General features: G+C 50.6%; 2 protein-coding genes across 6 annotated transcripts; one reads left to right on the top strand and one right to left on the bottom strand.

The window, feature by feature from the left end:
• Positions 1-188: 188 nt before the first annotated feature.
• c12orf57 (chromosome 12 open reading frame 57) lies at positions 189-8,670 on the bottom strand. Of its 2 annotated transcripts, XM_031904918.1 has the most exons (4): positions 8,598-8,670; positions 3,587-3,814; positions 2,673-2,849; positions 190-1,078 (listed from the first exon to the last, which is right to left on the bottom strand). In XM_031904918.1, exons 2-4 carry the CDS (start codon positions 3,651-3,653, stop codon positions 936-938), a joined length of 387 nt encoding a protein of 128 aa, XP_031760778.1. In that variant the 5' UTR covers positions 3,654-3,814; positions 8,598-8,670; the 3' UTR covers positions 190-935.
• On the top strand, positions 3,927-19,780 carry foxj2 (forkhead box J2). Of its 4 annotated transcripts, XM_031904978.1 has the most exons (12): positions 3,927-4,105; positions 8,791-8,873; positions 10,576-10,894; positions 13,703-13,777; positions 13,869-13,949; positions 14,327-14,458; positions 14,565-14,757; positions 15,901-16,107; positions 16,195-16,296; positions 16,997-17,215; positions 17,485-17,595; positions 18,841-19,780. In XM_031904978.1, exons 3-12 carry the CDS (start codon positions 10,583-10,585, stop codon positions 18,945-18,947), a joined length of 1,539 nt encoding a protein of 512 aa, XP_031760838.1. In that variant the 5' UTR covers positions 3,927-4,105; positions 8,791-8,873; positions 10,576-10,582; the 3' UTR covers positions 18,948-19,780.
• The last annotated feature ends 1,153 nt before the right edge of the window (positions 19,781-20,933 follow it).

Below are 20,933 nucleotides of genomic sequence, written 5' to 3'. Positions count from 1 at the left end.
AAAACTGGGTTCCTAAAGAAGCGGGCGGCTCTTTAGTGCTACAGTGCCCTTCCCTGAGCTACAGTGTTTTGGTGACTCTGGTCACAGCCACAGTCTGTCAGTGAGCATTGGGGTCACAGGTATTCAGGGACCGGTATGTTCTAACTCTGATTCTCAGTTTAGTTATGAAGGCAACATACACATCCTCGTAAGCAGAAGCTGATACAGTTTTGTTTATTTCAAATTACTTTTATTTTTTTTAGCCAGTGGTGTAACTAGAGACCAAAGAACCATAGTTATGCCACTGTTTTCAACCATCCCACAACAAAGCTTACTGACTGTACTGTATCTGGCACAGGCTCCATTTTGGACCTTTTCTAACCCCTGGTTAGAATGATAAACTTTGGGAGGAAAACTTCCTAGAGAAGACAGCACCCTGCCTGCATATTTAATATGCCAAATGTTCTTAGCCCTGATTATGTCATAGAAATAAGTTTATCTAGCCAATGGCCAGGCTGGGGGCTATAGCCATTACTCTGAGGGCCACATCTAAAACTTGGGCTTCCAGACAGTCCTGGCTTAAGGTCTGGGGCCAAAAATGTTTTCTGCCTCTATTTTTCACAAACTCCTCTCTATACAGAGCAATACAAGAGACAGATCAATACAGGCCCATCCTCCCTCTGAGTATTTTCTAGTATAACTAACTTGTTATGTATCTCATATGCCACCGCAGAAAGTACCACCGATACCAGACAGAGTGGGACAAAATGATTCCCTCTGAGGGAGAACTGGAGCCTGAAATGTTAAAGTAACAGACAGAAAAAGATTCCTTAATCCCATGCCCCCCCCCCCCCCCGACTGTCCATTAATGAGGGGCCAAGTGTGTAACAGCCAAAGGGAGGAGTGATGGATGTTTCAGGCATAGCCTGCTATTTCGCAACAAGAAGTGGAACAGTTCATGATGAAGGGGCGGAGAGACCAGCGTGGGGGGGAAGCGGTAACGGCGGCAGGAAGAAGGACTTCAGTTTGCTGGACATAGCGGCAATTTCAGGGTCCTGTGATTCATAAGACTTGACAAGTCTGGCAAATCTGAGGACACCTAAAACCAGAAAAAGAGAAATAGTGGATTTTATGCACAATGCTTGCTCCACCTCCCAAACCCAATAAAGGGCAAGTAAAGAGAAAACTCAATTTATTTAGGTCTACTTCCAGCAGGAAAGTGCTATTCTGATACCTACTGGGAGCTGCTATCTTGCTCCCTTCCCATTGTTCTGCTGATCGGCTGCTGGGGGTGAGGGGGGGGGGATATCACTCCAACTTGCAGCGCAGCAGTAAAGTGTGCCTGAGTCTGAGCTTTCAGAAGGAGCCAGCGCTACACATTAGAACTGCTTTCAGCTAACCTATTGTTTCTCCTACTCCCATGTAACTGGAGGAGTCCCAAGCCGGACTTGGATTTCTTACTATTGAGTGCTATTCTGATACCTACTGGGAGCTGCTATCTTGCTCCCTTCCCATTGTTCTGCTGATCGGCTGCTGGGGGTGAGGGGGGGATATCACTCCAACTTGCAGCGCAGCAGTAAAGTGTGACTGAGTCTGAGCTTTCAGAAGGAGCCAGCGCTACACATTAGAACTGCTTTCAGCTAACCTATTGTTTCTCCTACTCCCATGTAACTGGAGGAGTCCCAAGCCGGACTTGGATTTCTTACTATTGAGTGCTATTCTGATACCTACTGGGAGCTGCTATCTTGCTCCCTTCCCATTGTTCTGCTGATCGGCTGCTGGGGGTGAGGGGTGGGGGGGATATCACTCCAACTTGCAGCGCAGCAGTAAAGTGTGCCTGAGTCTGAGCTTTCAGCCAGCGCTACACATTAGAACTGCTTTCAGCTAACCTATTGTTTCTCCTACTCCCATGTAACTGGAGGAGTCCCAAGCCGGACTTGGATTTCTTACTATTGAGTGCTATTCTGATACCTACTGGGAGCTGCTATCTTGCTCCCTTCCCATTGTTCTGCTGATCGGCTGCTGGGGGTGAGGGGTGGGGGGGATATCACTCCAACTTGCAGCGCAGCAGTAAAGTGTGCCTGAGTCTGAGCTTTCAGCCAGCGCTACACATTAGAACTGCTTTCAGCTAACCTATTGTTTCTCCTACTCCCATGTAACTGGAGGAGTCCCAAGCCGGACTTGGATTTCTTACTATTGAGTGCTATTCTGATACCTACTGGGAGCTGCTATCTTGCTCCCTTCCCATTGTTCTGCTGATCGGCTGCTGGGGGTGAGGGGGGGGGATATCACTCCAACTTGCAGCGCAGCAGTTAAGTGTGAGTGAAGTTTATCAAAGCACAGATCACATGGCTGTGGCACCCTGGGAAATAAAGAATATGGCTAGCCCCATGGGAAATAAAGAATATGGCTAGCCCTATGGGAAATAAAGAATATGGCTAGCCCTATGGGAAATAAAGAATATGGCTAGCCCTATGGGAAATAAAGAACATGGCTAGCCCTATGGGAAATAAAGAATATGGCTAGCCCTATGGGAAATAAAGAATATGGCTAGCCCCATGGGAAATAAAGAATATGGCTAGCCCTATGGGAAATAAAGAACATGGCTAGCCCTATGGGAAATTTCAAAATTAAATATAAAAATTATAGGCATCCCATTTCCAACTCACTGATGTTAAGTGTCGGACACTCACCCTCACCATCAGGACTAAATCCGTAATTCTGCAGAACTTCCTGCTGGATCTGAACAGCTGCCGGGAGAAGAAGCTGCAGGACTTTCCCGAGGTCATTCCCGGAATTCTCTCTTGCCTCTTCCAGCCGGGCACTTCCCGTAGGCGACTGCAGAGCGTTCAGCACTTCCCCTAGAGCCTCTGCAATGGTACAAACATGGGCATTTACACATGGCTGAGATAGGGCACCAACGACTCTCTATAGCCGGGGGGGGGCAGGTTTACAGCCACATTATAGAATGGCCTAATCCTAGCAACTTTGCAATTGGTCTTTATTATTTAGAGTTTTCAAATTATTTGCCACTTCTACATTTTTAAAGCTTTCAAATGGGGGTCAGTGACCCCGGCAGCCAAAACCCTATTGCTCTGTGAGGCTCCGGTTTTGTCGTTACTGTGTATTCCTTATCATTCAATGCAGCCCCTCCCCTATTCATATTCCCGTCTCTCGTTTAAACCACCACCGCCTGGTTGCTAGGGTAAATAAGACCCTAACAACCAGCTGCTAAAATACCAGATGGAAAGCTGCTGAACAAAAAGCCAAATAACTGAAAAAAACTTAAAAAATAAAGATGGACGACCAATTGCAAATTGTCTCAGCATCTCAATGGCATATTACTGGTTAATTTAAAGGTGGACTACCCCTTTAAGTGCCCTATAAATGGTCCCCATACTGTTTGTTGCAGAACTGGCCTATATATAACTGCCTATAAAACAGCTTTGTGCAGAGGGAAACCAGGGCTGCCCAACTATGTAACCTAGGGACTGGCAGGGCATGCTGGGAGTTGTGTCCAGCTATTATAGGACTACAAACCCCTTATTTATTCGAGGTATTCCCCCAGCCTATGAACACCTCCTGCTTTCCCCTGTGTGAGACTCACCCTTAACCTGCTCCAGAGGCAGGGACACATTCTGTGAGGCAGGGGCCGATCTCTGCAGGCTGGACATGTCTATACCCGCTCCGAGCTGCTACAAAGGGACTCCTCTGTGCATTATGGGTAACGCAGTCCCTTCTCACAGCGCCTGACGCATCCCGGAACCGCCCAGCTAAACAAACGAGCCTGTCTCTCTGGCCAGAGAATGACAAAAGTTGTGCGACCCCCAGCGGCCTGAGGAGGAATGACAACAGGAATGCAAATGACGCAGGGAACTCCTTCCCGCTCAATTTCCTCGTACATTTCCCCGCCCCTTTTCACCAATTACCCGCATTGTCTCCTCCCTTCTTGCTTATATCTATCTGCAGACTTGTGGGAGTTTTGTATCACCGTGTGTGTTGTGTTTGCGCTGTTGTTAGAAGCATACATATGGCTGACAGGGAATGCTGGGGTTTGCAGTTCAGTACTAACAGATGGAGACTGGCACAACAGTTATAAGCTCTCTATGTGTGTTTGAGCTACATAGTAAGTTGGGGTGAAAAAAGACACCCATAAAGTTCAACCTTTTCTGTCTCTGGTTCTGCTGCTTTTTCTATAGCTCCTGCCCCCACATTGCCCTTACTCCTGTCTGCCCTCTCCTCTGTTAGCCCTTCATCTGCCCTAGCGCTCCTCTGTTAGCCCCTGGTCTGCCCTAGTTCCCCTCTGTTAGCCCCTGGTCTGCCCTAGCGCTCCTCTGTTAGCCCTTCATCTGCCCTAGCTCTCCTCTGTTAGCCCCTGGTCTGCCCTAGCGCTCCTCTGTTAGCCCCTGGTCTGCCCTAGCGCTCCTCTGTTAGCCCTTCATCTGCCCTAGCTCTGCTCTGTTAGCCCCTGGTCTGCCCTAGCGCTCCTCTGTTAGCTCTTCATCTGCCCTAGCGCTCCTCTGTTAGCCCTTCATCTGCCCTAGCGCTCCTCTGTTAGCCCTTCATCTGCCCTAGCTCTCCTCTGTTAGCCTCTGGTCTGCCCTAGTTCCCACTCTGTTAGCCCCTGGTCTGTCCCCTAGCGCTCCTGCTGTTAGCCCCTGGTCTGCCTAGCGCTCCTGCTGTTAGCCCTTCATCTGCCCTAGTCTCTCCCTCTGTTAGCCCCCTGGTTCTGCCCTCCTCATCTGTTAGCCCGTGGTCTGCCCTAGCGCTCCTCTGTTAGCCCGCTGGTCCTGCCCTAGGCGCTCCTCTGTTAGCCCCATGGTCTGCCTAGTTCCCCTCATGTTAGCCCCGGGTCTGCCCGTAGCGCTCCTCTGTTAGCCCCTCGGTCCTGCCCTAGCGCTCCTACCTGTTAGCCCCTGGTCTGCCCTAGCGCTCCTCTGTTAGCCCCTGGTCTGCCCTAGCGCTCCTCTGTTAGCCCCTGGTCTGCCTGCCCCTAGCGCTCCTCTGTTAGCCCCTGGTCTGCCCTAGCGCTCCTCTGTTAGCCCCTGGTCTGCCCTAGCGCTCCTCTGTTAGCCCCTGGTCTGCCCTAGCTCTCCTCTGTTAGCCCCTGGTCTGCCCTAGCTCTCCTCTGTTAGCCCTGGTCTGCCCTAGCTCTCCTCTGTTAGCCCCTGGTCTGCCCTAGCTCTCCCCTGTTAGCCCCTGGTGCCTACTTCCCCGTAGCCCTGGTCGCCCTAGCCTCCTCCGTTAGCCCTGGTCTGCCCTAGCTCTCCTCCGTTAGCCCCTGGTCTGCCCTAGCTCTCCTCCGTTAGCCCCTGGTCTGCCTAGCTCTCCTCCGTTAGCCCCTGGTCTGCCCTAGCTCTCCTCCGTTAGCCCCTGGTCTGCCCTAGCTCTCCTCTGTTAGCCCCTGGTCTGCCCTAGCTCTCCTCTGTTAGCCCCTGGTCTGCCCTAGCTCTCCTCTGTTAGCCCCTGGTTTGCCCTAGCTCTCCTCTGTTAGCCCCTGGTCTGCCCTAGCTCTCCTCTGTTAGCCCCTGGTCTGCCCTAGCTCTCCCCTGTTAGCCCCTGGTCTGCCCTAGCTCTCCTCTGTTAGCCCCTGGTCTGCCCTAGCTCTCCCTCTGTTAGCCCCTGGTTTGCCCTAGCTCTCCTCTGTTAGCCCCTGGTCTGCCCTAGCTCTCCTCTGTTAGCCCCTGTCTGCCCTAGCTCTCCTCTGTTAGCCCCTGGTCTGCCCTAGCTCTCCTCTGTTAGCCCTGGTCTGCCCTAGCTCTCCCCTGTTAGCCCCTGGTCTGCCCTAGCCCCCGTAGCCCTTCTGCCCCTCCTCCGTTAGCCCCTGGTCTGCCCTAGCTCTCCTCCGTTAGCCCCTGGTCTGCCCTAGCTCTCCTCCGTTAGCCCCTGGTCTGCCCTAGCTCTCCTCCGTTAGCCCCTGGTCTGCCCTAGCTCTCCTCTGTAGCCCCTGGTCTGCCCTAGCTCTCCTCTGTTAGCCCCTGGTCTGCCCTAGCTCTCCTCTGTTAGCCCCTGGTCTGCCCTAGCGCTCCTCTGTTAGCCCCTGGTCTGCCCTAGCGCTCCTCTGTTAGCCCCTGGTCTGCCCTAGCTCTCCTCTGTTAGCCCCTGGTCTGCCCTAGCTCTCCTCTGTTAGCCCCTGGTCTGCCCTAGCTCTCCTCTGTTAGCCCCTGGTCTGCCCTAGCTCTCCTCTGTTAGCCCCTGGTCTGCCCTAGCTCTCCTCTGTTAGCCCCTGGTCTGCCCTAGCTCTCCTCTGTTAGCCCCTGGTCTGCCCTAGCTCTCCTCTGTTAGCCCCTGGTCTGCCCTAGCTCCCCTCTGTTAGCCCCTGGTCTGCCCTAGCTCTCCTCTGTTAGCCCCTGGTCTGCCCTAGCTCTCCTCTGTTAGCCCCTGGTCTGCCCTAGCCGCTCCTCTTGTTAGCCCTGGTCTGCCCTAGCTCTCCTCTGTTAGCCCCTGGTCTGCCCTAGCTCTCCTCTGTTAGCCCCTGGTCTGCCCTAGCTCTCCTCTGTTAGCCCCTGGTCTGCCCTAGCTCTCCTCTGTTAGCCCCTGGTCTGCCCTAGCGCTCCTCTGTTAGCCCCTGGTCTGCCCTAGCGCTCCTCTGTTAGCCCCTGGTCTGCCCTAGCGCTCCTCTGTTAGCCCCTGGTCTGCCCTAGCTCTCCTCTGTTAGCCCCTGGTCTGCCCTAAGCTCTCCTTCTGTTAGCCCCTGGTCTGCCCTAGCTCTCCTCTGTTAGCCCCAGGTCTGCCCTAAGCTCTCCTCTGTTAGCCCCTGGTCTGGCCCTAGCGCTCCTCTGTTAGCCCCCTGGTCTGCCCTAGCTCTCCTCTGTTAGCCCCTGGTCTGCCCTAGCTCTCCTCTGTTAGCCCTGGTCTGCCCTAGCTCTCCACTGTTAGCCCTTCATGTGCCCTAGCTCTCCTCTGTTAGCCCTTCATCTGCCCTAGCTCTCCTCTGTTAGCCCCTGGTCTGCCCTAGCTCTCCTCTGTTAGCCCCTGGTCTGCCCTAGCTCTCCTCTGTTAGCCCCTGGTCTGCCCTAGCTCTGCTCTGTTAGCCCTGTCGTCCTGCCCTTAGCTTCTGCTCTGTTGCTCTGTTAGCCCTTCGTCTGCCCTAGCGCTCCTCTGTTAGCCCTTCATCTGCCCTAGCTCTCCTCTGTTAGCCCCTGGTCTGCCCTAGCTCTTCTTTGTTAGCCCCTGGTCTGCCCTAGCTCTTCTTTGTTAGCCCCTGGTCTGCCCTAGCTCTTCTCTGTTCGCCCCTGGTCTGCCCTAGCTCTTCTCTGTTCGCCCCTGGTCTGCCCTAGCTCTTCTCTGTTAGCCCTTCGTCTGCCCTAGCTCTCCTCTTTTAGCCCCTGGTCTGCCCTAGCTCTCCTCTGTTAGCCCCTGGTCTGCCCTAGCTCTCCTCTGTTAGCCCCTGGTCTGCCCTAGCGCTCCTCTGTTAGCCCCTGGTCTTCCCTAGCGCTCCTCTGTTAGCCCCTGGTCTGCCCTAGCTCTCCTCTGTTAGCCCTTGTATGCCTTAGCTCTCCTCTGTTAGCCCCTCGTATGCCTTAGCTCTCCTCTGTTAGCCCTTGTATGCCTTAGCTCTCCTCTGTTAGCCCCTCGTATGCCTTAGCTCTCCTCTGTTAGCCCCTCGTATGCCTTAGCTCTCCTCTGTTAGCCCCTGGTCTGCCCTAGCTCTCCTCTGTTAGCCCTCGTATGCCTTAGCTCTCCTCTGTTAGCCCCTCGTATGCCTTAGCTCTCCTCTGTTAGCCCCTCGTATGCCTTAGCTCTCCTCTGTTAGCCCCTCGTATGCCTTAGCTCTCCTCTGTTAGCCCCTCGTATGCCTTAGCTCTCCTCTGTTAGCCCCTCGTATGCCTTAGCTCTCCCACCAGCCCACTTGCCAGCCCAGCCTGCCCGGTGCCTTTCTGGGCTGCCTTACTCTGCTGTGACTTAGTTTCACAAAACTACACCAGGGCAGTTACCAATAGCAACCAATCAGCAATCTGTTTTATCCAGTCTACTACATGTGAAGCATTAAAACATTGATCTGATTGGTTTTAGACCTATGCTAGTGCAGTTTAGCGCCTTCATTAGTAAATCACCCCCACCCTTTCTTCTGTGGTCCCCTCCTTCTCTTTGTCCTGTGTCTTCTCTCACCTCTCTAAAACTGTCTGTATCTCCCCAATGTCACCCCCATTTCCAGAACTGTGTCTTCTTCCCTCTCTTGATCCATTCTTCCTTTTCTCTGTATTCTCTCCAGACTCTCGTACCCCTCTCTCCCTGCCCTCTGTCTCCTTTCTCCCCTCTCCTTTCCTGTCTCTCTTTTCCCACAAATGCGTCTCTCTCTCTCTGTGCCGTCTCTCTCTCTCTGTGCCGCCTCTCTCTCTCTGTGCCGTCTCTCTCTCTCTGTGCCATCTCTCCTCTCCAGTTCTCAGTATCTCTCTCCCCTTTCCCTGTCTCTTCTCTCCTCTCTTTCTTCCTGGTCTCTGTCTGTATTATTATTAAGATGTATTTATAAAATGGCAACATATTTCACAGCGCTGTACAATAAATGGGTGTATACGTTAAACATACAAGAAATCATACAAAAACAAGCTCTCCCCAAAAGAGCTTACAATCTTCCCCCCGCCTCCTCCCCTCAGAGTAGCCCTATGGCCCCACACCATGTGAATAAGCGGTATCCAGCTGGAAGGGCTGCACTGAGTGCATTTGTGTCTCCATGATGTGCTAGACCTGTCTCCCTCCCCTCTCTCAGTCCTCCCTCCCCTTCACACTTATGGCCCGGAAGAAAACCCAACCCTGCAGGAAGCAGAAGTTCCTCCTCCTCTAGCTGTCTGTGTATTCCCCCCCATCCAGAAATCCTGTCGTTCCCCCCTCCCCAGCCTTTGCCGTGGAGAGGGGGCGACCCCGGAGAAGAGAAGGGAGAGGAGGTGCAAAATGTGAGCAATGACAAGAGGGCAACTGGGAGAGAGGGAAGGGGAGAGGGGCAGAAAGGACGGAGAGGAGGGGAGGGGTGGGGGGAAGTGACAGATGCAGACAGACAGATGTGTGAGCAGGCACAGACACACACACACACAGCTCCACTGCACTGGCACATAATTACACACACACACACACACACTCTCACCTGCAGTCATAGCAACACACAGACACAAATATTGTCACACACCCAGACTGTCACACAGACACCCACGCTGTCACACACACCCAGACTGTCACACAGACACCGACGCTGTCACACACACCCAGACTGTCACACAGACACCCACGCTGTCATACACACCCAGACTGTCACACAGACACCCACGCTGTCATACACACCCAGACTGTCACAAAGACACCCACGCCGTCATATTTACATTACACTTCCAGACTGATATACAGGCACCCAGTCTGTTACACAGACATCCATAGACTCCTACAGAAACCCACACACATAGAGACACCCAGCCTGTCACACAGACATCCATAGACACCTACAGAAACCCACACTCATAGAGACACCCAGCCTGTCACACAGACATCCATAGACACCTACAGAAACCCACACACATAGAGACACCCAGCCTGTCACACAGACATCCATAGACACCTACAGAAACCCACACTCATAGAGACACCAGGCCTGTCACACAGACATCTATAGACACCTACAGAAACCCACACACATAGAGACACCCAGCCTGTCACACAGACATCCATAGACACCTACAGAAACCCACACTCATAGAGACACCCAGCCTGTCACACAGACATCTATAGACACCTACAGAAACCCACACACATAGAGACACCCAGCCTGTCACACAGACATCCATAGACACCTACAGAAACCCACTCTCATAGAGACACCCAGCCTGTTACACAGACATCCATAGACTCCTACAGAAACCCACACACATAGAGACACCCAGCCTGTCACATAGACATCCATAGACACCTACAGAAACCCACTCTCATAGAGACACCCAGCCTGTTACACAGACATCCATAGACTCCTACAGAAACCCACACTCATAGAGACACCCAGACTGATACATAGATGGCTAGGCAGACAGACACCCAGCCTGGCGTGTAGACAACCAGATTATATCACAAGACCACCGCAAACTGACCTACAGACGCTTAGACTGCTATTCTGAGGATGCAATAGACACCTGGATTTTTTTGCCAACACCAAGATTGGGGTAGTCCATTTAACATACAGACAGCCGGATGGCATACAGACATCAAAACTGGTAAAAAGACCTCTAGACTATTATGCAGACAGGCAGACAGGCAGACAAACGGACTAGCAACCATACAGGCATGCAGACTGTAGACTGGCAGAGATAGCCACATTGTGTAGATACAAGTTGGTATATTAGTCAATAGGTGCAACTGTTTGTATCAAGCCTGCAGTACAGACAAAGGACGTATACAATTAATATATATATACTGTATATATAGCCCCAGACACGTAGTGCAATCATGCAGTTATACAATGGGCACTACCAAGCTTGGCCTTCTCCTTCCTGGCACCACTGCACTGGCACACGGTACAAATACTAACACAAGTGACAGTGGATCAGGGCCTGGGTTTGTAGACATTGGGGTCAAGTTAGAAGTCATAAATGAATGACCCAAAATTCTCTCCTTCAGTTCCAAGATGGCGTCCGATCTGGGCAGCAGCCTCACCTCCATAGACTGGCTTCCACAGCTCACAATCCAGGCGGCCATGAAGGGCTCCCAACAAAACAACGCAGGGCGTAAGGGCCCAGGATCCCCCACAGACCCCAGTGCCATGCTGAGCAAGGAGGAAGCTGCAGCGCACCGTGATGGGAAGCCCCCTTACAGCTACGCCAACCTCATCCAGTACGCCATCAATTCTGCTCCAGCCAAACGCATGACCCTCAGTGAGATTTACCGCTGGATCTGTGACAACTTCCCATATTATCGCAATGCTGGCGTGGGCTGGAAGGTGAGAGCAGGAAGGGGTTCCATTTAATGTGGGTCAGTAGTCTCTGTGGGGGTTGGTGGGAGTGACTGAATGTCAGGGGCAGCTCTGATTATACATATTTTAAGGGTATACAAGCAAAAGTGATGGGTTCCAGTTAAACCATTCAGTTATACAGGTTATTTTTTTCCATTTGAGCTGTTAGGGTATACAGATGATCCCCCCATTCCAGCTATTTTGGTGTACAGGCAATGGGTTATTATTATTATTATTTATATAGCGCCATCAATTTATGCTGCGCTTTACAGAATAGAGGGGTACAAAAGACAGAACAGTTAACATGTACATATAAACAATTCACAAAAATGGTTTGCGGTTATATTGGATGAGGATCGGAGACACCAAGGGGAGGGCCCTGCTCGCAAGAGCTTACATTCTAAAAGGGAGGGCTGAGACATAAGGTCAGGGTAACTAGCATGGCATTAGAGTTTATGTAGGTGTGTAAAGTGACAGTGCGGAGTGAGAGGTGAAAACCAGTGGTTATTGAATGTTTGGGGGGTTTAGGTTATAGGCTTAAGTGAAAAGGTGAGTTTTAAGAGACCGTTTAAAGGCTTGGAGAGTCTGGCGGTGCCTAATGGGACGGGGAAGAGTGTTCCAGAGGATGGGTGCAGCGTGTGAGAAGTCCTGGATGTGAGAGTGAGAGGAGGTGATGAGTGAGAAGGAGGTCATGTGTACAGTAAAGGTTACAGCTGGGGGTGTACTTGGGGATAAGGGTGGTTATATAGAGGGGTGAAGCACCAGTGAGTGCTTTGAAGGAGAGTACAACAATCTTGAAATGAATCCTGTACATGACAGGCGCCAGTGTAAGGATTGGCAGAGAGGGGCGGCACTTGTGGCGCGGGAGGAGAGGTGCATGAGTCTGGGTTCCATTCTAGCTGTTGGGTTTTATAGGCAATTGACCCCATTCCAAATATTCAAATGTATAGACGATGGGTTCCATTCTAGCTGTTGGGGTGTACAGGTGATGGATTCCATTCTAGCTGTTGGGGTGTACAGATGATGGGTTCCATTCTAGCTGTTGGGGTGTACAGGTGATGGATTCCATTCTAGCTGTTGGGGTGTACAGGTGATGGATTCCATTCTAGCTGTTGGGATGTACAGGCAATGGGTTCTATTCTAGCTGTTGGGTTATATAGGCAATAGGCCCCATTCCAGCTGTTAGGGTGTACAGGTGATGGGTTCCATTCCAGCTATTTTGGCGTATAGGCAATGGGTTCCATTCTAGCTGTTGCGTTATATAGGCAATGGGCCCCATTCCAGCTGTTTGGGTGTACAGGCGATGCAGTCCATTCTAGCTGTGGGGTTTTATAGGCAATGGGCCCCATTCCAGGTATTTGGGTGTACAGGAAAAGGGTTCCATTCTAGCTGTTTGGTTTTATAGGCAATGGGCCCCATTCCAGCTGCTAGGGTGTACAGGCGATGGGTTCCATTCTAGCTGCTAGGGTGTACAGGCGATGGGTTCCATTCTAGCTGCTAGGGTGTACAGGCGATGGGTTCCATTCTAGCTGCTAGGGTGTACAGGCGATGGGTTCCATTCTAGCTGTTGGGTTATATAGACAATGGGCCCCATTTCAGCTGCTAGGATATTCAGGCGATGTGTTCCATTCTAGCTGTTGGGTTATATAGGCAATGGGCCCTATTCCAGCTGCTGGGGTGTACAGGCGATGCGTTCCATTCTAGCTGTTGGGTTTTATAGACAATAGACCCCATTCCAGCTGCTAGGGTGTACAGGTGATGGGTTTTATTCTAGCTGTTGGGTTTTATAGACAATAGACCCCATTCCAGCTGCTGGGGTGTACAGGGGATGGGTTTTATTCTAGCTGTTGGGGTGTACAGGCAATGGGTTCCATTCTAGCTCCTAGGGTGTAAAGGCAATGGGTTCCATTCTAGCTCCTAGGGTGTAAAGGCAATGGGTTCCATTCTAGCTCCTAGGGTGTAAAGGCAATGGGTTCCATTCTAGCTCCTAGGGTGTAAAGGCAATGGGTTCCATTCTAGCTGTTGGGTTTTATAGACAATAGACCCCATTCCAGCTGCTGGGGTGTACAGGTGATGGGTTTTATTCTAGCTGCTGGGTTTTATAGACAATAGACCCCATTCCAGCTGCTGGGGTGTACAGGTGATGGGTTTTATTCTAGCTGTTGGGGTGTACAGGCAATGGGTTCCATTCTAGCTCCTAGGGTGTAAAGGCAATGGGTTCCATTCTAGCTCCTAGGGTGTAAAGGCAATGGGTTCCATTCTAGCTCCTAGGGTGTAAAGGCGATGGGTTCCATTCTAGCTCCTAGGGTGTAAAGGCAATGGGTTCCATTCTAGCTCCTAGGGTGTAAAGGCAATGGGTTCCATTCTAGCTGTTGGGTTTTATAGACAATAGACCCCATTCCAGCTGTTGGGGTGTACAGGTTATGGGTTCCATTGCAGCTGTTGGGTGTTTTAGGCAATGGGCCCTATTCCAGGTGTACAGGCAATGGGTTCCAGTTTCCAGCATTCCCTGTTGACTAGGTCCAAACCTACTGGGCGCACTTCCCTTGGCCCAGCTTCTCCTCTATACTGTATAGATGTATCCTCTAACCACATGCACCTCTGTGGCCCTTTCTACCTGTTGCCATTTCTACCTGTGGTTGACAGAAGAGTTGGCAAAGTATAGGCTGGTGTAAGGAAGCTTAGGGAAGGGGGTCCCAGCTATGCCGTGGTGGCAGTGGTGTTGCCATGGCTGTTCTGACTAGGAGAGTCAGACAATCTCACTGGGTAAAATTCTCACATGCTTGTCTCTTGCAGAACTCAATACGACATAATCTGTCCTTAAATAAATGTTTTAGGAAAGTTCCACGCCCCAGAGATGATCCCGGAAAGGTGAGCAGATTGTGCCATATAGGGTGGGCAACAGGGAGAGGCAAGGGGGAATGGCAACCTAAACCACTCGTTGACTTGCCCTTTATTGCAGGGATCCTACTGGATGATCGACAGTTGCCCAAAAGAAGACGTAGCTCTGCCTCGCAGGAAAAGGCCGCATCCCGACGATGAGGTACCTGCATCCCTCCTGCTGCCATCTGCATGGGTGCAATAGGCAAACAGCCCCTGCACCCTACACCTGCCCCTGCACCTTACACCCGCCCCTGCACCCTATGCACTGCAGGAATGTGACTCCTATAACATCCTGCACAAACTATAATACATACATTGGGGCACAGTCCTCTGTTAGTTCTAGTTCTTTTTTAGGTAGGACTTTGGTCCTTTCAAAGGACCACGATCCCCCAAAAAATATATATATATATATATCCTTACACTAGATCTAATTACTCAATAGAGAGAATACATTCAGGGATCTATTTATAAAGCAAATATAAACAGTGCCGGCAATATCCTTATACATGATCTGCAGTGTGTGGGGCTCTCTTGCAGGTTTCCCAGGATTCATTTGAACAAGATGTCAACAAAAGCCCCCTAAGGTCAGCCAGTGAGGTGTCTATGCCCCAAGAAGGCACCCAAGGGCATCCTATGAATAATAACTCCCCTCTCCCTTCCTACAGCCAGGTAAGTGTGCTCCAAAAACTGCACCAACCGCCAACAAATGTGAAGGCTCTGTATGATCTCATAACTTTCCCTTTCATTCTTCCTACTATTCTTCTGACCCAAACAGGCCAACCCCACTCAGATGCCACCAGATTCCCGGGCTCCTACGTACAACAACAACGACTGCTACAAGTTCTCCTTCTCAGAAAGCACCTTCCCAGATCTGGGCTGTTCCTTCCGGAGTCTGTATCACTCTCTGCTGGGCAAACAGGGGGAGAGAGGAGACAAGGATCTGTACAACTCTATGCAGAGCAAGCAGGGTGAGGATAGCGGCAAATGGGCAACTGTCAGTCACTGGTAGCCATAGGGTGCGGGTAAAGGCTGCCATACACGGGCCGATTGTAGCTGCCAATATTGGTCCCTTAGACCTATTCGGCAGCTTATCGGCCCCTGTAGGGGCACAAATGATGGGCCTGCCCGACCGACATCTTGCCTGAAATCGGGCAGATATCAATTGGGCAGGTTAAAAAATTTAGTCGGATCGGGGACCGCATCGGCTCATTGATGTGGTCCCCAAACGGACTGCATCCATTACTGGCGTTCTAATTCAATCGTTTCGCCCTGGGGCCACTGAATTAGCCTACATTTTCCCGATATCGCCCACCCGTAGGTGGGGATATCGGGAAAGGATCCTCGCCAAGTGAGCAGATCTTATCATGTATGGCCACCTTTAGGGAATATGGAATTGTATTGGCCAATGCTGGGCACATAGTGTTAGTGAGAAGGTAGTGTACAGACAGAGGTACTTTTCATGCAGCCCCATTGGCCTTTTTGCCAGCAGTCGAATGACTGTATATAGCAGTTCACTGACACCCAAGGGAGAGATTACTGGAAGGAAATTGGAAGGATTGCCTTGGTGAGTAAAGTGAAATGTAGATTTGTTAATTCCATTAATTCCATTAGATTTGTTAATTCCACTTACCCTTCCACATGCTTTAAAAGTAAACATTAAAAAAAACTAAATGTAAAAATGTTTACGGTGCTTATCTAAATTAATTACATTCATTATTATGTTTCAGGGGTATTTAAGTTTTTATTAACAATATAATGAATTGTGTAACAACAGCGCCATCTGCTGGTCAGTTCCCATAACTGTACAGGCAAAGATATAAACCTTCAGAAGGGAAACAGAGAAGAGTTCTGATGTTGCTCAGGAAGGAGATAGGAAAGGGCCCTGAGGCTGCTGATCTCTTTCCTAAGCAGAGCAACATCAGACCACAAAAATAAATACCCTAATTACCTCTGAAACTAAAAAAAAAATAATGAATTCAAATTGCTTTGAAATGCACTCTGGGCAATTTTTTCATTCAATTTTTGAAGGTGTAGCCTTGTGTAGTCATGTAGGCAGAAGGGGAAGTAGAGAGTGGAATTGCTCCAACCTCTTTACTATTTGTCTCCCCCAGTTCTGCCCCCTGTACATTCAGAGGTACAGTCATCGAGCTGCTGTATGTACCAGCAGAATTCTGGTGCTGCTCCCTCTAACCTGCATCCTCACAACGTCCCCAGTATCAGTGGCCCGCCCCCTCCTCACCATCAAGCTCAACACCAGCAACCCCCATATCTGCCCCAGCAGCAAATGCCTCGCCCCCCAGCTCCTGGCATGTCTTTGGGTAAGTGCTCCTTGGTGTGTCTGGGTATAAAGGGCACAGCTCTCTGAAATACCGGCTAACTAACTCTCCTCAATCTGCCTCCCATAGGGCTTCCCAGCGACTGGTGCTCCAACATCGACTCTTTAAAGGAAAGTTTCAAGATAGTCAGCAGTTTGGACTGGTCCAGTGTGGATCTGTCCCAGTTCTCAGGTAAGTACCCAGGCCCATTACAGTAGCAAATAGTAGAAACTGAAACTATAAAGGCTTGTGGGGCTTTCAGGCTGATTTATTGAGAAATTTCTCCAAAAACCCCACTAGATTGTAAGCTCTACGGGGCAGGCACCTCCTTCCTACTGTGTCTCATACCACATGGCACTTATTCCCTGTGCATTTATACTTATTTATTGTATTTATTTATTATTACACTTATCCTCCCTGTGTGTAATTTTGTATTCTGTAAGATTGTACAGCGCTGTGTACCCTTGTGGAACTTTATCAATAAAGTTATACATACATACATACACTACCCCCGCCCATCTGTTCCACTTCCTGCTGCCTCCTTTCCCAGGCTGTGCAGGGGGGCCGGCGGCACTCAGCATTGTAGGATAGGAACCAATCAGCAGATAGAACTGAGGCCTGTCTTTGCTTGTGTGACTGCAGGGCTGTGATTGGTTATCCCCCTCCTGCTATGCTTCTGTCAGGGACCGTTAGGACACGCCCACCCCTCATAAGAGACACATACAGAGACCTGAGAGGATCTATAGGGAGCTCCAATAAAGGGGCTGTTATTACAGATAGGATTAATGTTTAGCCCAAAGTGGAACCAGCAGCAGGTCTTTTTGTTTATCCTATGTTTCCTAAATGAACATTTAATATAAGTGGGTCCACTGCATTATCTTTATTTCTTTAGATCTGATGGAGAGTCTGCGCCAGGCTGAACTGAAGAACTGGAGCCTGGACCAGGATCACATTGCCAGCCTGTGTGACTCCCTGAGCCATCTGCTGAGTACAACTGGCCTCCTTCCCCCGACCCATGGACAGCCTCCATCTTGCCAGGCTCCCTGTATGCCACCAACTACCAGCAGTGCCTGCGCTCTACGGGGAGGGAAGCCTGTACATAACATGACAGGTAAGAGCAACGTAAGAAATCACTAGCAGAAGGAAGAACTGGAATGGAGGAATGTAGAAGCAGGTAACGTAGGGTCTGAGGGTCTTGTAACCCATAGCAACCAGTAAGCAGTTAGCATTTGCTAATGAAGCAAGCCTCTAATTGGATGCTGTGGGTTACTATTCCTAGAGAAAACACTACACTATGTTCTTCCCAATAAAGGGCAACAAGAAAGAAAGGAACAGGCATAACCACTCTGATCTTACAAAGCTTTTCCATTTCCTCCTCAGTAAATTCATACGGGCAGAATCAGCCTCCTCCCGTGTCCTGCGGTCACACTTTCACCGCTTCCTCCGGTTATCCCATCCAATCCCAGGCACCGCCGACCTACAGCCAGCAAGGTGAGCAGCTCATTGGGAATATCCGTAACGCATGAAGCTACCAATGGGCACTCCCAGGGGAATGAGGGGGAAATGTGACAAAGTGTTTTACTGGAGCTTAATGGTAGGGTATCTGGTGGTTCATTTTGGAGAGATCAGAGTAGATGTGAGCAAGAACAATGTTAGGGTACCAGTGCGGGGAATGGGGGCCACACAGGTCTTTAAAGGAGAAGGAAAGGTAAAAACTATGTAAGCTTTATAAGAAAGGTCTATATAAATACAGCCATAAGCACTCAAGGAAACGCTGCACTGAGCCCTCTATCAAAAGGTAGGATTTCTTGTCTTACTTTGTGTACACATGTTCTTCTGTGTCAGACTTCCTTCTCTCAGAGAAATCCTTCAGGGCATGGGGCTCCAGTATGCACAGTTCTCTCCTCTATCCCTTCCTTCTCCAGCTCCTCCTCCCTTCTCCTGCTCCCCCTCCCTTCTCCAGCTCCTCCTCCCTTCTCCTGCTCCCCTTCCCTTCTCCACCTTCCTTCTCCTGCTCCCCCTCCCTTCTCCTGCTCCCCCTTCCTTCTCCAGCTCCTCCTCCCTTCTCCTGCTCGCCCTTCCTTCTCCAGCTCCTCCTCCCCCCTCCCTTCTCCTGCTCCTCCTCCCCCCTCCCTTCTCCTGCTCCTCCTCCCTTCTCCTGCTCCCCCTCCCTTGTCCTGCTCCTCCTTCCTTCTCCAGCTCCTCCTACCTTCTCCTGCTCCCCATTCCTTCTCCAGCTCCTCCTCCCTCCTCCTGCTCTCCCTTCCTTCTCCAGCTCCTCCCTTCTCCTGCTCCCCTTCCATCTCCCCTCCCTTCTCCTGCCCCCCATTCCTTCTCCAGCTCCTCCTCCCTTCTCCTGCTCCCCCTCCCTTCTGCTCCCCCTTCCTTCTCCAGCTCCCCATTCCTTCTCCAGCTCCTCCTCCCCCTCCCTTCTCCTGCTCTCCCTTCCTTCTCTAGCTCCTGCTCCCTCTCCCTTCTCCAGCTCCTCCTGCTCCCCCTTCCTTCTCCAGCTCCTCCTCCCATCAGAATTCATTCCCCCTCCCTTCTCCTGCTCCCCCTCCCATCCCATGGTTTTGCTGCTCCCTTTCCTATGGTCAGCCTTGGGTGCAGGCAGTTAGGAAGGTTCCATTGATTTCTGTGGGGGGAACGGTAACACAGGTTCATGGAGCTTTGGCCAGGGAGCTAGTAACATTATAATCTCAGGAGAGCTTACTTACCTTTTCTTTTGTTGCACAGGACGCCACCCACAACGCGCTTTGTACCCGCCCCAACGTCCAACACTCCGTTACCCACAGAGCAGCGACGACATTCAGGATGATTTTGACTGGGACTCCATTGCCTAGAGACATTACCCAATCACCCACTGGGGGGTACAAAACAAAGAAAAAAGAGGCAAGGGGCCTAAGTATCCCCTCCCCGTGTATAATATATATGAATATATATAAATGTATATCTTCGCCTGACAATCAGGGACAAAAGCCACGCCGTACCACGTGGGGACGGCCTGTTTATCAACAAAACCCTTTCTGCTAAACCACAGCCTAATGCCTTTTGCTGCATTGTGAAGATTGTGACTTCCCAGCCAATGTATCTGCCATCAGCCGAGCACAGATGTGCCAAGGACAGAGGAAACGGGCACCCAGCAGGGGGCGCCCACTGGGAGAAGCATGGGTAACTTCATTTCATTTATTTACATGGCACACACGCTCCGCACCTCGGCCCCACTTGTCCTGTGAGCAACAGCGGCTCCGGAACCCTAGTGGCCAGCTTGGAGGGCAGTGACGGGGGAGATTCCTGACGGCTTCACCGGATAGAAGAATAGATGGACTCACAAAGGCCCAGGGGGAATGGTTCGGTTGTGCCCACAGTTGTGTTTTATTAACCAATCTCGTGTTTTGGCACTTGGGATTTTCTTATTATTTACTTGTGTGTGTGTGTGTGTGTGACCCTTTAATTGTGCGTTGGACTGCGAGCCGGAACAGAAGATGAGTTCATTCTAGTATTAAATACCACGTTATCCTCTTCTCCCACTGTGTAAATACGGTGCCTTGGATCCCTACTAGCAAGTGCCGCTCTGACGCAATCTGTGCGCATACAGACAGGAACACAAATAATGCTGCAGGTACAAAGGGGTTAACAGGAAAGTGTACCGAAAATACAAGCTGCTTCTATATGAGACTGTTGTATGGTGATTTTCTCCCACACGTTGGGCACTTTGGTATCGGCACAGCTTTATATGTTATACATTGGATTTGCTGTTCCGCAACTGTTGAACCGGGGCCCTTATGGGGCGAATAGCAGTGTCTGGGAAGGGGAATGTAGCTGAAGGGTAATTGTAGGTATGCCCTCCTAGGTACTCCTGGGAGCCAAGCTTGTTGGTCAGTTAGGGACAGATTTGGGTTGAACCCGTATTTTGCAGGACTGATTAGTGTTGAAATTATGGCTGAATGGTGAAATTAGCATTCATTTACTATCTGTAACATTGTTTTTTAGATGGGAGGGGGGGTCTGACAAAATATTAGACCTTCAGGGGAAGTCTAAACCAAAAAAGGGACGTACACCCTGCTAATATCATAAAGGTGTAACCTGAGTGCCCCCTGCAGGCCAGGCAGAATGGCAAAAGTCTTCCCTGCTCAGTCCTATTGCTGCTGTCATACTGACAGATAGTACTGAGAGACGGATAGAACTGAGCATCGGATAGAACTGAGCGACGGATAGAACTGAGCGACGGATAGAACTGAGCGACGGATAGAACTGAGCGACGGATAGAACTGAGCGACGGATAGAACTGAGCGACGGATAGAACTGAGAGACGGATAGAACTGAGAGACGGATAGAACTGAGAGACGGATAGAACTGAGCGACGGATAGACTGAGACGGATAGAACTGAGAGACGGATAGAACTGAGAGACGGATAGAACTGAGAGACGGATAGAACTGAGAGGAGAACTGGAGACGGAAACTGAGCGACGGATAGAACTGAGCGACGGATAGAACTGAGCGACGGATAGAACTGAGCGACGGATAGAACTGAGAGACGGATAGAACTGAGAGACGGATAGAACTGAGCGACGGATAGAACTGAGCGACGGATAGAACTGAGAGACGGATAGAACTGAGAGACGGATAGAACTGAGAGACGGATAGAACTGAGAGACGGATAGAACTGAGCGACGGATAGAACTGAGAGACGGATAGAACTGAGAGACGGATAGAACTGAGCGAAGGATAGAACTGAGAGACGGATAGAACTGAGAGACGGATAGAACTGAGAGACGGATAGAACTGAGAGACGGATAGAACTGAGAGACGGATAGAACTGAGAGAC

The sequence above is a fragment of the Xenopus tropicalis genome, chromosome 7, assembly GCF_000004195.4.
Source record: "Xenopus tropicalis strain Nigerian chromosome 7, UCB_Xtro_10.0, whole genome shotgun sequence".
NCBI classification, from domain to species: Eukaryota; Metazoa; Chordata; class Amphibia; order Anura; family Pipidae; genus Xenopus; species Xenopus tropicalis.
Note: the sequence above shows the minus strand (reverse complement) of the source record. Positions and strands in the feature narration are given on the sequence as shown.

Coding starts and splice junctions, on each gene's coding strand:
- foxj2 (XM_031904977.1), top strand. CDS start 10,150: ATGGCATACAGACATCAAAACTG. Junction 13,778..13,868: donor CCAGAGATGATCCCGGAAAG/GTGAGCAGATTG, acceptor CCTTTATTGCAG/GGATCCTACTGGATGATCGA. Junction 16,108..16,194: donor AGCTCCTGGCATGTCTTTGG/GTAAGTGCTCCT, acceptor TGCCTCCCATAG/GGCTTCCCAGCGACTGGTGC.
- c12orf57 (XM_031904918.1), bottom strand. CDS start 3,653: ATGTCCAGCCTGCAGAGATCGGCCCCTGCCTCACAGAATGTGTCCCTG. Junction 2,850..3,586: donor GCCTCTGGAGCAGGTTAAGG/GTGAGTCTCACA, acceptor GTACCATTGCAG/AGGCTCTAGGGGAAGTGCTG. Junction 1,079..2,672: donor ATTTAGTCCTGATGGTGAGG/GTGAGTGTCCGA, acceptor TTCTGGTTTTAG/GTGTCCTCAGATTTGCCAGA.